Consider the following 15,598-nt stretch of genomic DNA (forward strand, 5'->3'; position numbering starts at 1 on the left):
CCTGGGATACTTAAAAAAGAAAATGCTCTCTGTGAGCAGGTTGCATTTCTGTTGGGTCCCAATAATAGACAGTTGTGGTCCTGTTGGTGATTGCGAAGGCCCTTTGTGTTTTCAAAACAGCTTTGAAACAATTGGGTCGTACAAGGATTTAGCACGTTTATATTTGAAACTGTTTGGAACTGAAGAAGTCAGATGACGAAACGAGAGCATATTCAGCCAGTGCTCCATCAACTGCACTGGCTCCAGCTGGAGTATCGGATCAGGTTCAAGGTGCTGGTTTTGACCTTTAAAGCCTCACTCGGCCTGGGACCTTCATATCTGCGGGACTGCCTCTCTTGGTATACCCTCTGAAGATTTTTACGGTCATCAGATAACAACCTACTGGTGGTCCCTGGTCCTAAGAGCGTGCGGCTGTCCTCGATGAGAGCCAGGGCCTTTTCGGCTCTGGCTCCGGCCTGGTGGAATGCTCTGGTGACATCAGGGCCCTGTGTGTGTGTGTGTGTGTGTGTGTGTGTGTGTGTGTGTGTGTGTGTGTGTGTAAAGTGCCATCAAGTCGCAGCCGACTTATGGTGACCCCTTTTGGGGTTTTCATGACCTTAAAGAGTTCCGCAGGGCCTGTAAGACAGAGCTTTTCCGCCACACCTACAGTTGAGGGCAGCCGTGGATATCATCTTCTGCTGGCCTCCCTACCCCCCCCTTCATTTCTATGTTATTCTTGTTAATTGGGGTGGGTGGGCAACCTCCTGCTTATTCTGGGCACTGTGGGTACATTTGGCGCCATCTGGAGTTTTTAAAGGTTTTTTAATCAGGTTTTATTCTTTAATTTTAGAATTACTAAATTTTATTTTTGATATTTTGGTGGCTCCTGGATGATGTTACCTGCCCTGAGACTGATCTTGGCTGGGGAGAGCGGGTTATAAATTGGAAAAATAAAATAAATACATTGCTTCTAGAAGACTGTCTTCTGCTTCTGGTTGGCGTTTTCTGCGATGTGCTTTTGGTCTGAGTACTCCACCACGTGCTTTCAGCAACAGGATTATATAACATCACTTTCGTTTTGGAACATTATTCCTCTTCATGTTTTTGAGACATGTTGGTTGTGATAGGATTGTATGCATTTACTTGTCTTTTGAAACACGATATTTTGATCTTGTGACTCTTTAGTCGGTCTTTTCAGCGTTTATTGCAATATTCGTTGTAATTACTCTTGCAACAATTAGATAGTTCATTCAGATATTGTTATTTATTGGATGGGGGCCTGCCTGTGTTATTTTACATTGTATGCAATAAAAGGCAGCCGTTTAGGGCCATAAATATATGAAAAATAAAAAAAAGACCCATTGGTATGAATAAGAGGTTTCCGGGAATGGCGAGAAAGACACAAAAGCCACAGTTCCTAGAATACTTAAAAAAGAAAATGCTCTCTGTGAGAAGGTTGCGTTCCTGTTGGGTCCCAATAACGGACAATTGTGATCCTGTAGATGATTGCGAGGGCAGCTGTGTTTTCAAGACAGCTTTGGAACAATTGGGTCGCATAAGGGAATGGTCTGCTAATTTTGCAGAAATGAAGGCCTGGATAGCCTTTGAAAGTAACGGGATGGGGGGGACCCAAGCCTTGTTTTTAAAAGCCTTCTGCTCAGAACGAACTCTGAGGAAGCACGAAGTACAGTATTTGAATCCCCACCCCTTGACATGGAGCTTTGTAATTGGCTGTCTCCTTGCTGTGAAAGAAACCAAGCTTCTGTGTCCCGCACTTTGCCTTATGCATGGAGATTTCAAATGGGCTGAGCTCAGGGTAGAGGGAAGAATCAGGTTAATAGAGGGACTGGAAGTCCTGGGATTTGTGAGGGCTGGCAGCAAGGTCATCTCTAATGGAGGAAAAACTCATGCAAACCTCCAAGGAACAACCGAGACAGAGGGGTAAACGTGAGTGAAAGTACCCATGCATTATCAACCAACATGATCCGTGTTTGCAAATTAATATTTTGGGGGGTTATGTGTGTTTCCTTTCAGGAGGTCCTGATGACAATTTGATAGAAGGCGGCGGGACCAAGTTCGTCTGCAAACCAGGAGCCCGAAACATCACTGTCATCTTCCATCCGCTTCTGAGGTAAGGTCTTATTCTTCTGCTGTGCATTGTGTGTCGAGAAGGAGAAGTGTTTGTTCTTGAGATGTTTTCACGCACCTGGTTTTTCGTTGCGAAGTTTTGGGCTGTTTGCAGAAGTACAACAAAAAACTATGGAATTTGGTAACCGAGACCCTTTTCTGGTGGCTTGGAAGAGTGGGCGGAAACTCAGGACACAACCTCAGAAGCCACGAGAGGTGGGCCTTAAATAAGATTTTGAATGGCTTGGAGGCAGGGCATCAGTGCTGTGCAGTTCCTTGCCTAGCCGAAATCAACTGGACTTATGCGACCAACGGGGGCACTTTCACACATGCTGAATAATGCACTTTAAATCTACTTTGAATGCACTTTGGCAATCTCAGACTTTACCATTGCACACAGTAAATCGAATTACAAAGTGCAACTGAATAATGCACTTTCAACTCACTTTGCAACTTGATTTTGCTGTGTGCAGTGGGAAAATTCAAGATTTCTAAAGTGCATTCAAACTAGATTTAAAGTGCATTATTCTGCATGTGTGAAAGTCCCTTAAAATAAGCTGGTTACAAATCCTGGTTAGAGCTAAGCATGCTTATCACTGGCACGGATTTAATAAGGACGAGAATTTGCAAGAGGAGGGAGAAAGAAGTGCTCAGGCAAGGAATGCAGAATCTTGCAGCTCACATCTGATGTTTTAAGTTAGTTTAAAGGTTCCATTCGCACTGGCCAAATCTGTAAGAACTGATCTGGACTAGCAGGTTTGCTTCTTGGTTAACAATGATATCACCATGGGTCAGCATGGTAAGATGTGTATGTGTGCAAAGACCAGTGTTTGGCTTTGAAGAGCAGTCCTTTCAGGTGATGTATGTGTCCTAGAGCCACTCCCTGTATGGCGCAAGGGGAAAGTGTGGTTTTAAAAACAGGGCGTGAGAGAGGAGAACGTCACAAGCAACTGTCCGTGACGACAAAAGACTCTTTGATAGCAGAGCCATCATTTTATAACACCAACTTCCCCTTGAATGGGCGGGTTTAGCAACGTTTCCTGTTCACTGATGCAGGCAACGAAACCGAGTGCTTCCATATTTCTTCTATGAAACAAAATGCAGATTTATAGGAACTTTAACCTCTCTGGTTATGATGCACTTATCTCGTAATGTATTCGCGTGCTCTTTTCAAAGAGTTGCGTAGGGGTCCCCGGTAACCTTCCTGCTGACGCAGTCTCCGGGCTTCTTAAATCTCAGCTGCTCCCTGGCTGGGTCTATTTGTGCGTTTGACCCCCTTTTGCAGCAAACAATGTAATTTATTATTGATCAGGAATGGGGGAAAGTTCGAGCCGCGGCTCCTAGCAAATGGTTTATCATTCAATGCCAGTTATGATTAATAAGCGGCGAGCCGACACAGCGGCTGCTTGCAAGGTAAGCTGATTTCGTGATAAACAGGTTTCAACTGTACAAGACTGGCGATGGAGCCCCTTCCACCTTCTGAAGCAGAGTGTCAATTATTAAAATGCATTACAAATGCTCGGCTGGAAGCTCATCGGGGGCTGCTGGGGCTCGCTTATGCTTGAGATGAGTAAGGGGGAAGAGTGGAAAGCTTATTAGAACCCTATTTGGAGTTTAATCTCCCTCCTTCCACCTTCTAGTCTGGTGATGTAATTTTCTTCCTGCCATCAGTGCTAACTAGCAAAAGGTTTGTTTCTTTGCTCTGTAGCTAACAGAGTTGTGCTTTTTGTTTGTGCAGCTTTTCCAGTCCTGCTCAGTATCTCTCGTCTCCATTGGCAACAATCGCTGGGGGTTGCTTTCTGATGTTACACCTTGTGTCTCAATAACTGTTTTTGACGAGCACTGTTCAAAGGATCAAATTTGTCTGGGTCCAGTTATCTGGCATTGAATTGTGGCTTTTGGACACAAGCTTTAAACCCAAAAAATTGCACCTGTGCAAGGCTTCTCAAATGAGAGGGGGGGAAAGATGTGTTTGGGAGGGCCATGGCTCAGTGGTAGAGCATCTGCTTGGCATGCAGAAGGTCCCAGGTTCAATCCCTGGCATCTCCAGTTCAAGGTACCAGGCAGTAGGGGATGTGAAAGACCTCTGCCTGAAGACCCTGGAGAGCTGCTGCCAGTCTGAGTAGACAATATTGACTTTGATGGACTAATAGTCTTATTCAGAATGCGGCAGCATTATGTTGTCGAAGGCTTTCATGGTCAGAGTTCATTGGTTCTTGTAGGTTATCCAGGATGTGTGACTGTGGTCTTGGTATTTTCTTTCCTGACGTTTTGCCAGCAGCTGTGGAAGGCATCTTAAGAGGAGTAACACTGAAGGACAGTGTCTCTCAGTGTCAAGTGTGTAGGCAGAGTAATATATAGTCAGAAAGGGGTTGGGTTTGAGCTGAATCATTGTCCTGCAAAAAGTATCAAAGATAATGTGCTAATTATTGTCCTGTAAGTATCAAGATAATGTGCTAATGAGGGTGTGGTATGTTAATATGGAACCATTGTATCTTGAAGTGATCTGTTAATGTGTGAAATCCAAAGCTAATCTGCATGGCTATTGTGGACTGTAGTCTTGAAAACCTCCAGACTAACAAAGACTACGGTCACACCGCCCGGATAACCTACAAGAACCAAAGAAGCATTATGTGTTCATGTGTACTCATAAATGAACTCGCAAAATCTTGTTTTAGAGTCTCTAGTCCATTCAGATCTGTGCTTTCAAGATTCCTGGAAGAAAAGCAACAGCACTTAGAACTGGTTTAGATTTGTAGGCTGGGTCTAGTGTGTTTTTATCCTGCTCGTCTTCCAAAGATAACCAAGATTAAACTGGGGTCTCCCCAATTTTTGTCTGATGTTCTAAGCATTAAACCTCACTGAGTCTAGGGTAGTCATGGGGAAGTGTAGTGCATAGTGTAGACAGAAAGACGCCCTTTACCGCTGCACCAAAAGGGGCTCAACTGGGATGGTTTTATCAATTCACGGTTTAGTATATTTAAGTATTCATCCTGCCCTCCCATTTCTTGATTCCTTTACAGTGTAAGAAGTATTGATTTACAAACCCATCTCTGCCATAAAAAAAAAAAATCAGTCGGCATGCAATCTGTCTAGATTCATTGTATCTGCAAAGGTAGCTGCCATTAATGACAGCGATGTCAATAAACTCTTGCTGCCTTCGAGTGTGTTTCATAAAACCGTCCGCCACTGCATTGTGACAACAAAGGTGACGGCGAGGGAAGCGCTCTCGCCAAAAATGACCGCTCCGCTGTGGCATGTAGCTCTGGCTGTTCATCTTTAGCGTTTTTGTCAGCTTGTCACGGGCGATCAGATATTATCTTCATTGCTGACATTCGACAAGCGTGTAAGGCATAATGAAAACTTCCTATTCCCCCCTCCTCTTTCTCCCTCCCAACCCCAAAACTGCAGCCCCCCACCCTGTTGAACGCAGATGACACATTTGGAATAGCAATTTTCATGACACACTTTGGTTTCATTACCAGCCTGATGGGTAGGCAGCGGAAATAATGTGTGTCATGAAAATAGTCAGGGCAAGATTTACGACCGAAAGAGCTCTCTGCATTGTACGCCGCACTTGTCACACTGGGTGGAAAAGATGGCATTTCCTACATCTTAACCTACTTCCCTCCCACCCACCCCTTTTTTGGCCAACTAGCACATCAATAACTGCCAGAGAGAGGAAAAATGGTTTTGTGTCAGAAACCCTCCTAGTCAAGCTTGCCTTGTAGTGGAGTAGGAGGGGACTGGGTAAGAAGGTTTGTTTAGTGTGATGCCACCAGCAGTATCCGTCAAGACAATGCATAGGTTTGCAAGAAAGGTGGCACTTTGCAATGACTGATGCTGCCAAGGCATTGTGCTGTGATGACTGACTGGCATGTCAGTGGGAAAGTCTGAGAACAGTTAGAAATGCACACAGAGGACTGGAGGAGTATGAGACTTCTGGACCAGAAGGACAGTTCCACTGGGGTCTCCTTCCATTTAAAAATATAAGATAATTTATTATGTGCTCTGGCTCCTACTTATGGCACTTTCCCCCCCTAGGGAGCGATACATATGGATATCATTATATATCATTCTGAACATGGCCCCTGCAGCAGATCCTTAAATCTGCAGATTGAGGCCTTGTACAGAGAAAAGATGCAGTTTTACAAATCTGGGAGGCTTCAGCCCCACATTTGCAGAAAAAACCCAAAAGTGTTTTTTTAAATCCCCCCCAGACAGAGGAGCATGTCCGTGCTTGCACAGACAACATACCTCTGTTGGCCTGACCCCATCTACCCTCCTCATGGCAGGCGCATGTTGGAGATGGGAGAGGAAGGGAAGCCCCTGCCCTCTGCTGCTGCCCCAGCATGTAGAGGCAGCAGCAGTGCAAGCTGACAGGGGAGGGAGATAATATGAGCCGCCACCACCTCCCCGCATCATGAGCCAGGTAAGCAGAGGCAGAGCCACTGCAGGTGGACAGGCTGGCTGGTGAGTGAGCAGACTGGTGGTGAAGTGAGGCAGGCGAAAAGCATGGGATCCCCCCGTCCCCATATGAGTCCTGCTGGTCCCCCAGTCCGCCGCACTTAACCACGATACCAGGCTGGCTCTGGGAACCAGATGCTTTAGGTAGAAACCTTACTGTGACAGCCGTTTCTGACCCGGTCCGTAACTTAAGTAGATCTTAGGAAGAATTTTAGGAAGATCATTAGGAATAATTTTCTAACAGAGCAGTTCCTCGGTGGAACAGGCTTCCTCAGGAGATGGTAAGCTCTCCTTCCCTGGAGGTTTTGAAGCAGAGGTTAGAAGTCCATCTGACAGCAATGGTGATTCTATGACCTTAAGCAGATCGTGAGAGGGAGGGCATCTTGGCCACCTTCTGGACATGGAGTAGGGGTCACTGCGAGTGTGGGGGGGAGGTCGTTGTGAATTTCGTGCATTGTGCAGGAGGTTGGACTAGATGACCCTGGTGATCCCTTCCAACTCTATGATTCTATGATCTCTGCCTTGGACCTTTTGTCTTCCTTTTCATCTTGCTCTCCCCCCACCCCCATCTTCCCAACTGCACTCCACCTTTAAGCCAAGCACAGGAGACGGAGGAACACGGCGGCCCTAGGGTAGACAGCCTAATTTCCAGCAGGACAAATGAAATGCACGAAGGCCCAGATTAATTACCGGCACTTAATGGGCTCGCTTGCATATAATAAATGAATAGCACACCCCCCCCCCCAAAAAAGACAAGTGGTTTTTTGAAAGGAGTTGATTCTTGGGAATAGATTTTTTTGGTACAAATGCATGAAAAGCTAATTAGACACCCAGTCTGACGAGGAATACGTGCGTTTGATTTTTTCCCTTGATTAGATATTGTGGGAGGTGCAGAAGTAGGAAAATGAGGCTTGCGACGGGAGGCGGGTGTCTGCCTCCATCCCCCATTGATAAGTAACATCTGCTTCGATTGCCAGTGTCCCAGGCAGGAATCGGTCGCTGCTCGAAGGGTTCCCTGTTGGCGGGAAGGGAAAGAGGTTGACCCAAACCTGCAGGCTGGGGCACAGAGGACTCTCGGCCTGGGCCATCAAGCATTGGTTCTGCCCTCCTGGGTTTTCCCTTTTTTATGGGTTTCAGCTGGCATTTGAAAGGCACTTGGCTCTTCAGGGTAATAATAATTTTTTACATATGCTTTATAGAGTATGTTTATGCCCAGACAATTAGTTAACAGATGTCTGCAGTCTTGAGGCTGGGGACGGGGGGGGGGGGAGCCGTGGAGGAGCTGAAGACTAGAGGGAGACAGACAGACAGAGGAGCCTTTCTGACTCTGGAAATGCCACTAAACCCACCGCAGCGAGGCCAGGAGGATTCCTCAGGATCAGCCACACTTCATTAATCTCAAGCAGCAATTAAAAATGGTTGCAGGGAAGGAGCAGAGGACGCAGGGGCTTGGTGGGCCCGGAGGCGGGAGGGCCATGGAAGTCGGTTTGTTTGCACATCACACAAAGGGTGAGGGTGGGCTTTAAACCATCCGGCACCTCCGTTTCCCACTTTCTGACTTGCAGGAGGCAGCGTGCGTCAGGCGGCTTTGAGAGGGGCACTTCCATCAGCGATTCATGGGGTTTAGACAGGGGCAGTTAAGCACCAAAGAGACCTCGTCTTGGAGAGCCAGCATGGTGTAGTGGTTAAGAGTGGTTGTTTGGAGAACCGGGTTTGATTCCCCACTCCTCCACATGAGCAGCGCAGGCTAATCTGGAGAACCAGGTTGGTTCCCCACTCCTCCACATGAAGCCAGCTGGGTGACCTTGGGCTAGTCACAGCTCTCTTAGACCTCTGTCAGCCCCACCTACCTCACAGGGTGTCTGTTGTGGGGAGGGGAAGGGACCTCATCTTGGTGTAGTGGTTAAGAGCAGTGGTTTGGAGCGGTGGACTCTTAATTTGGAGAACCGGATTCGATTCTCCACTCCTCCACATGAGTTGCGGACTCTAATCTGGTGAACCAGGTTGGTTCCCCCACTACTCCACATGAAGCCAGCTATGTGACCTTGGGCTAGTTACGGTTCTGTTAGAGCTCTGTCAGCCCCACCTATCTCACAGGGTGTCTGTTGTGGGGAGGGGAAGGGAAGGTGATTGTAAGCCGGTTTGATTCTCCCTTAAGTGGTAGCGAATGTTGGCATATAAAAAACAACTCCTCCTCCTCCTCCTCCTCCTTCGTGGCAGGAAGCTGCTATGGCATAAGGAGGGGTCTCTGGGGCCCGAACCAGAATCATATGAATTCGGACAGCTTTCCAGGAGCCAGTTTCATGACATCCATTCCCACTTCCTCAGTTTTCCTCACAGTAATTTCCCATGCCCTTCACTCCCATTTATCTTGACGGTGTAGCATTTGTTCTGGGGCTGAGTTGCCATGCAGTGGCGGCTGAGTTCCCAGGTTCTGCTCTGATGCAGAGTTTCTGTGTTTTATTTGTGAGCAGGAGGGACAAAGTCCTCCTCTTTCTTGTGATTTGCTGTCAAGCGACGCTTCCAACGCAGAGGAATCGTGCTGTACCACCTGCCAAAATGGGGGGAGAGCTTGACCTCTAACTGCATGGAAATTGTGTATACAGGTAGATTGGGATACCCCACCACAGTTGGCTTTTGATGGCAGGCAGCTAAGCATATATATAAACTCAGGGTGGAACGAGTTGACAAAGAGAACATGAAGCTGATTGGTAGTAGATTGAGGTTGGATCAAAGAAAATACTTTTTTACGCAGCGAGTGATTAAAATGTGGAATTTGCTCCCAGAGGATGTAGTGTAGTGCCGTCAAGTCACTTCTGACTCATGGTGACCCTATGAACCAATGTCCTCCAAAATGTCCTATCTTTGGTAGCCTTGCTCAGGTCTTGCAAATTGAGGGCCGTGGCTTCCTCGATAGAGTCAATCCATCTCTTGTTGGGTCTTCCTCTTTTCCTGCTGCCCTCAACTTTTCCTAGCATGATTGTCTTTTCCACTGACTCCACAGACATACACAGCTTTAAAAAAGGATTAGATAGACTCATGGAAGATAGGTACCGTATATACTCGCGTATAAGCCGAGTTTTTCAGCCCAAAAAAAGGGCTGAAAAAGCCGGCCTCGGCTTATACGCGGGTCAATACAGTAGAGGGGGGAAGGAGGAGGGAGGAGGGAGGGGGGAACTTACCACCGCCATCTTTTCCAGGCCGGGAGCGGCCTCCAGAGCCCCCCTGCGGCCGCAGGGAGGGCGCTCCGCCGCCCCCGCCGCCTTCTCCCGGCCGGGAGAGGCCTCTAGAGGCCCTCTGCGGCTGCGGGGAGGGCGCTCCGCCCCCCCGCCTTCTCCCGGCCGGGAGAGGCCTCTAGAGGCCTGCTGCGGCCGCGGGGAGGGCGCTTCGCCCCCCCGCCGCCTTCTCTCGGCCGGGAGAGGCCTCTAGAGGCCCTCTGCGGCCGCGGGGAGGGCGCTCCGCCCCCCCCCCCCCGCCGCCTTCTCCCGGCCGGGAGAGGCCTCTAGAGGCCTGCTGCGGCCGCGGGGAGGGCGCTCCGCCCCCCCCCCCCCGCCGCCTTCCGCCGCTTCCCGCCGCCAGGAGCCCAGAAGGTAAGTCTTGGGGGGGGGAGGGGTTATAAGCCGACCCTCGGCTTATACGCGGGTGCCTAATTTTTCCCCATTTTGGGGGAGAAATTAGGCACCTCGGCTTATACGCGGGTCGGCTTATACACGGGTATATACGGTATGTCAGTGGCTATTAGCCATGGTGACGGAAAGGCATATTCAGAAGCAGTCAACCTCTGAATCCCAGTGCCAGGAGGCAACATCAGGGGAAGGCCTCGGCCTGTATGCCCTGTTGTTGGACCTCTAGAGGAACTGGTTGGCCACCTTGGGAGGCAGGTTACTGGACTAGATGGACCACTGGTCTGATCCAGCAGGGCTCATGTTCTTCTGAAGGGCTCGGCCTGTATGTCCTGGTGTTGAACCTCCAGAGGCATTGGTGGCTACCATGTGAGGCAGGATGCTGGCCCAGATGGACCCTCCCTGGTCTGATCCAGCAGGGCTCTTCTGATGTTCTTATGATGGCCTTGGCCTCTATGCCCTGTTGTTGGCCCTCCAGAGGAACTGGTTGGCCACTGTGTAAGACAGGATGCTGGACTAGATGGACCACTGTCCTGATCCAACAGGACTCTTCTTATATTCTTATTCTGCTTACGTGATGTGATAAATGGAAGATGTAATACATTGTTGCATTTAATAAATTTCTATCCTTCACTCTCTGCTCTCTTGCCCCTCACAACCAGCTGATACTGTTTGACCAGTAACACCAAGAGTAGGTCCAAAGGAAACCAACAAAATGAAGTCAACAGCATGAACTAACCACGTCAAGGAAGCACAAGCACACACAGAACAATAAAAACCCTAAAAAAATGGTTAGCGAGGCAGTGTAAAAGCAACCAACCGCTGTTCAGGTTCTTATGGGACCAGGAGGCTGATTAATTATCCTGGTCCCCGACCTATTTTAGGCTTTAAAGATATTCAGTTAAGATCATAGTAGCCAAAATTGTATTGATATTGGATTGCGTTCTCCTCATACCATTCTGCTGTGCATGTTATTCTGGGTTCTACCATCTGTTACATTGATGCCCATATGCAGAGGTTTTCAAATTGTGACTGTGCGCGGCAGCCAACAATTATTTCCTACAACTGTTAAGTCCAGTCTCATCACGGTATTGCCCGTAATAATAAAATAATTCCTGGACTAATTGGGCCTGATACTGACCGCGCGACTGCAGGAGTTTAGACTCATTATTATATGTGTCATCTGGCTGTGGGAGATTTACTCGCCAGGATGAAAAATTACCTGGTTGATGGTATGTAGACGAGTACTCTTCTGGAGTATTGCCCATATGAAGATGAGGCTGGATCGATTGTAGGCATTGTTGGAAGCCCCAGGTTGACACAGATTCATAGTACATAGCACAAGCATGCCCTCTATTGAGGACTTTTCCAGCTATTGATATTTAGTACTGTACTTTGTTGAACACACAGAGAAGGAGAAGAAGAGTTGGTTTTTATATGCCGACTTTCTCTACCACTTAAGGGAGACTCAAACCGGCTTACAATCACCCTCCCCACAACACACCCTGTGAGGTAGGTGGGGCTGAGAGAGCTCTAAGAGAGCTGTGACTAGCCCAAGGTCACCCAGGTGGCTTCATGTGTAGGAGTGGGGAAACAAACCCAGTTCACCAGATCAGCCTCCGCTGCTCATGTGGAGGAGAGGGGAATCAAACACGGTTCTCCAGATCAGACTCCACCGCTCCAAACCCTAGGTGTAATGGTGGGGTGGCCATGCTCTTTATGCATGGCTGTTTCCTCACCGTCACCCCTCCGACTACTTCATTGCTTTGCTATGAGTATGCTTGTGTTTTCTGACCATCAGAGGTCGCCTCGCTTTCCCCGTGCCTTTCTGCGCATTTCCCCCACTTTTCTAGATGCAGGCTAAACACGAATCCAGAAAACACAGACACAACGCACGGAAACATGCAGGGAGAATGAGGCGACCTCTGATGGTCGGAAAATGCAAGCTAATCAAGTCAAAGCTCCAAAATAATTGGCAGGGTGACCACGAGGAAACTGCCGTGCATAAATGGCCCTAGAGTGATTCTTGTTCTGAACCATCCTGGGCCACAAACGAAATCATGCACCCATGTACATTCCCCTCACCCTCCTCTAGAGTGGGTCGCAAGGAGACACCAGTTCTGCAAACCACTGTCTTTACCTGGGGCCAGTCCAGACAACCACTGGAAGATGCACCAATTCAGTAGTGTGAAGAAAGGGCTGCCACAGTCCTACAAATTGTGGTGGCCGTGTGGAGGTGACAGGCAAGCTGCCCGATGGTGCCTCGACATGCTCCTCGTTGGCGAAGAAGAGGAGGAGGAGGAGGAGGAGTTGGTTTTTACATGCCAACTTTGTCTACCACTTAAGGGAGATTCAAACCAGCTTACAATCACCTTTCCTTTCCCTCCTCACAACAGACACCCTGTGAGATAGGTGGGGGCAAGAGAGCTCTTAAGAGAGCTGTGACTAGCCCAAGGTCACCCAGCTGGCTTCATGCAGAAGAGTGGGGAAACCAACCTGGTTCACCAGATTAGCCTCCGCCGCTCATGTGGAGGAGTGGGGGAATCAAACCCGTTTCTCCAGATTAGAGTCCACCGCTCCAAACCACCACTCTTAACCACTACACCACCCTGGGAGGAGAGGAGGCAGCAGCTGAACAGGGCCTGTCTTTGTTCTTCCGAACCTAAAATTGTTCTGGTTGTAGTTAAATCGTGAATGGATATGAAAAAAAGAAAACTGTTTCATCATTGCTTAGAGGAGATCGGCAACAGCTTGTTTCATAACTAGAAGCCCTGTACATGTGACGAGGCGGAGGATTCTTTTTCGTGCCACTGCGAATGCTTTATGAGAGCTGACAATCTCGCCGCGCATGCCATATTAGAGGCGACAGCTTATGAAAATCCTTCAGGTGCGGCTGTTCGTTTTCCCCGGCAGCCAATAAAAGCTCCCCCTTCCTCCCGCCGAGCACCTGGGAAGCAGCCGAAACAGAATTCCCTTTTCGTGTGGGATGCATTTGTCTTGTTCCCTTCATGTCACGGAAGGAGCTCCATCTGATCAGTCAAGTTGGGATTTTACAACAGCGTTTTGTCTGCACTATAAATCAAGACAGCCTGTCACCCATTTCCTCCCTGTGTCTCTCTCTCCACCAGCTCTTCCTTTTCCAAAACACACTGTGCAAGACTAAATAATACACGCATTTTGACACATCCAGCAGGGCGGGTGCCTGAGAGTCATCCTTACTTTTGTGGCCTTGGCTGGTATCGTAGAAGCGGTTCTGACATGGGGCTTGTATTGACGGAAGGCAAATGATGAATTGTGGAACTCCCTGCTGCAGAATGGGGTGATGGCTGCCAACTTGGAAGACTTTAAGAGGGGAGTGGACATGTTCATGGAGGAGAGGGGTATCCGTGGCTACTAGTCAAAATGGACTAGTCATGATGTATACCTATACTCTCCAGGATCAGAGGAGCATGCCTATTATGTCAGGTGCTTTAGAACACAGGCAGGACAATGCTGCTACAGTCATCTTATTTGTGGTCTTCCTAGAGGCACCTGTTTGGCCACTGTGTCAACAGACTGCTGGACTCGATGGGCCTTGGTCCGATCCAGCAGGGCTTTCCTTATGTTCTCCTCCCTGCCTTGTCAGGTATGCTTGAAAAGGGAAAGGAATCTAAGCGCAAGTCCCCCTTCCTGTCAAATCCGGCAACGCCAAACAGACGATATTGCGCTTTCGCTTTCATTAAAGATCTGCTCCGTCTTGCTTCGATGAACAATTCCAAAGAGCTTCAGAAAGATACCAGATGCTTCCCAGCAGGTGTCCAAGGCTGTTCACATTTCATTTAATAGGTTTAAGTTATGGGAAAGCTTCTGCTAATATATCTGGCACTTTTTCTTTTTTTGGTCTACATTATGCATAAAAACAATCAACAGCCTTCACAAGTACGTGATCTCCTCTTAATCGTCTGGAAAAAAAGTTTGGGAAGTCAAGCTTTAATTCTACACACTCACTCACACACACACACACAAACAACCAAACAAAACAACACCACACATCAACAAGAAGAGTGGGTTTTTATATGCTGACTTTCTCTACCACTTAAGGCAGAATCAAATTGGCTTACAATCACCTTCCCTTCCCCTCCCCACAACAGACACCCTGTGAGGTAGGTGGGGTTGAGAGAGCTGTATCCCACCTGTAACTACCAATTACCCACTTGTTCCCCACAAAAAAGAAATCACTGAAAAGAGCGGGAATGGTTTTAGGGAGAGTGCAAAAAACTCTGCAAAAATCAGCCCCCATTTCGTCTCCCTTCAATTTTCAGGTTTATCTAATGATAACCTCCACTCTTCTCGGCCATCCATTGCTAAATACGGATGCAGTTTCAGGTCCAAACTGCTCGCGGTGATAGATCTGTGATACGTTTTCTCTGTATATCCAGTCAGCATTTGTTTACTTCTGAACATCACTCTCTCTTTCTCCTTGACGTTGGAAGACAGCCAGGGCTCTCAATGTTCTGTACTAGTCTAATAGGACGAGAGAACGATACAGATCTAGCACAGGGCTGGCGGTCCTGCCAGAGTGTACCGATCATGGGTAAAATATAGACTCATAAATTCTTGACAACTCTCAGTTCAGCTCAGGTCAGACGATATGGTACCGGTTTCTAAGCAACTTCAAAATATTGGGGGTATTTTTGAAGTTTAATGCCTTCCTTGTTACAGATTTCAGTAGAGTGTATTCTGAAGAGGTATTTTTTAATGCAAGCTTTTACCCCATAAAGACAGAGCTAAAACGGGGGGGGGGGACATAGGGCTGCCAACTTCCAGGCGGAACCTGGAGATTTCCTGGAATTACAACTGATTTCCAGACTGCAGAGATAAGTAATGTTGAAGAAAATGGCTGCTATGGAGGGTGGCATCTATGGCATTATATCCTGCTGAGGTCCCTCCCTGAACCCCTCCTTTCCCAAGCTCTACCTTCTAATCTTCTGGGATTTCCCAACGGAGAATTGGGATTTCCTAACCCAGAGTTGGCAACAGGCTCCCTTTTGGTTGATGATGGAGCCAAGGAATAGAAAGTCTTGAAGATGCTCCTGGACTCGAAACTCTTCTGGAAACTGTCTCTTCTGTTTCTATGTTGTGCTACGTAATGATAGCGTACTTTATTTAGCTGGGCTCCGCAGCATTTATGTGCCCAGCGTGATGTGAGCGATTGCGTGTCGTGATGCTGTTTTGACACCTTTCATCTCGTCTTCGAGCCACTTCGAGGCATTAATTATGACTTAGCTCAGTGATGTTGTGCAGAGGGCACCGTTGGCCTGGCCCACAGACTGATAACTCTAAAATAAAATATGGATGCATCGTAGATGTATGCCCTAATCAAATGGTGCACAATTTCAGAGACATGAGATCAGAAGTCATCT

The 15,598-nt window shown here is 47.9% G+C and overlaps 1 protein-coding gene across 1 annotated transcript in view; it reads left to right on the forward strand.

Moving 5' to 3' along the window:
- The window catches only part of EXOC4 (exocyst complex component 4), a 471,090-nt gene that overhangs the window by 240,304 nt on the left and 215,188 nt on the right, over positions 1–15,598 (forward strand). The window contains exon 10 of the mRNA XM_056846731.1: positions 2,014–2,110. Coding sequence (XP_056702709.1) covers positions 2,014–2,110 — 97 coding nt within the window. The remainder of the gene's footprint in view (positions 1–2,013; positions 2,111–15,598) is intronic.

This window comes from Euleptes europaea, chromosome 3 (assembly GCF_029931775.1).
Source record: "Euleptes europaea isolate rEulEur1 chromosome 3, rEulEur1.hap1, whole genome shotgun sequence".
Classification (NCBI taxonomy): domain Eukaryota; kingdom Metazoa; phylum Chordata; class Lepidosauria; order Squamata; family Sphaerodactylidae; genus Euleptes; species Euleptes europaea.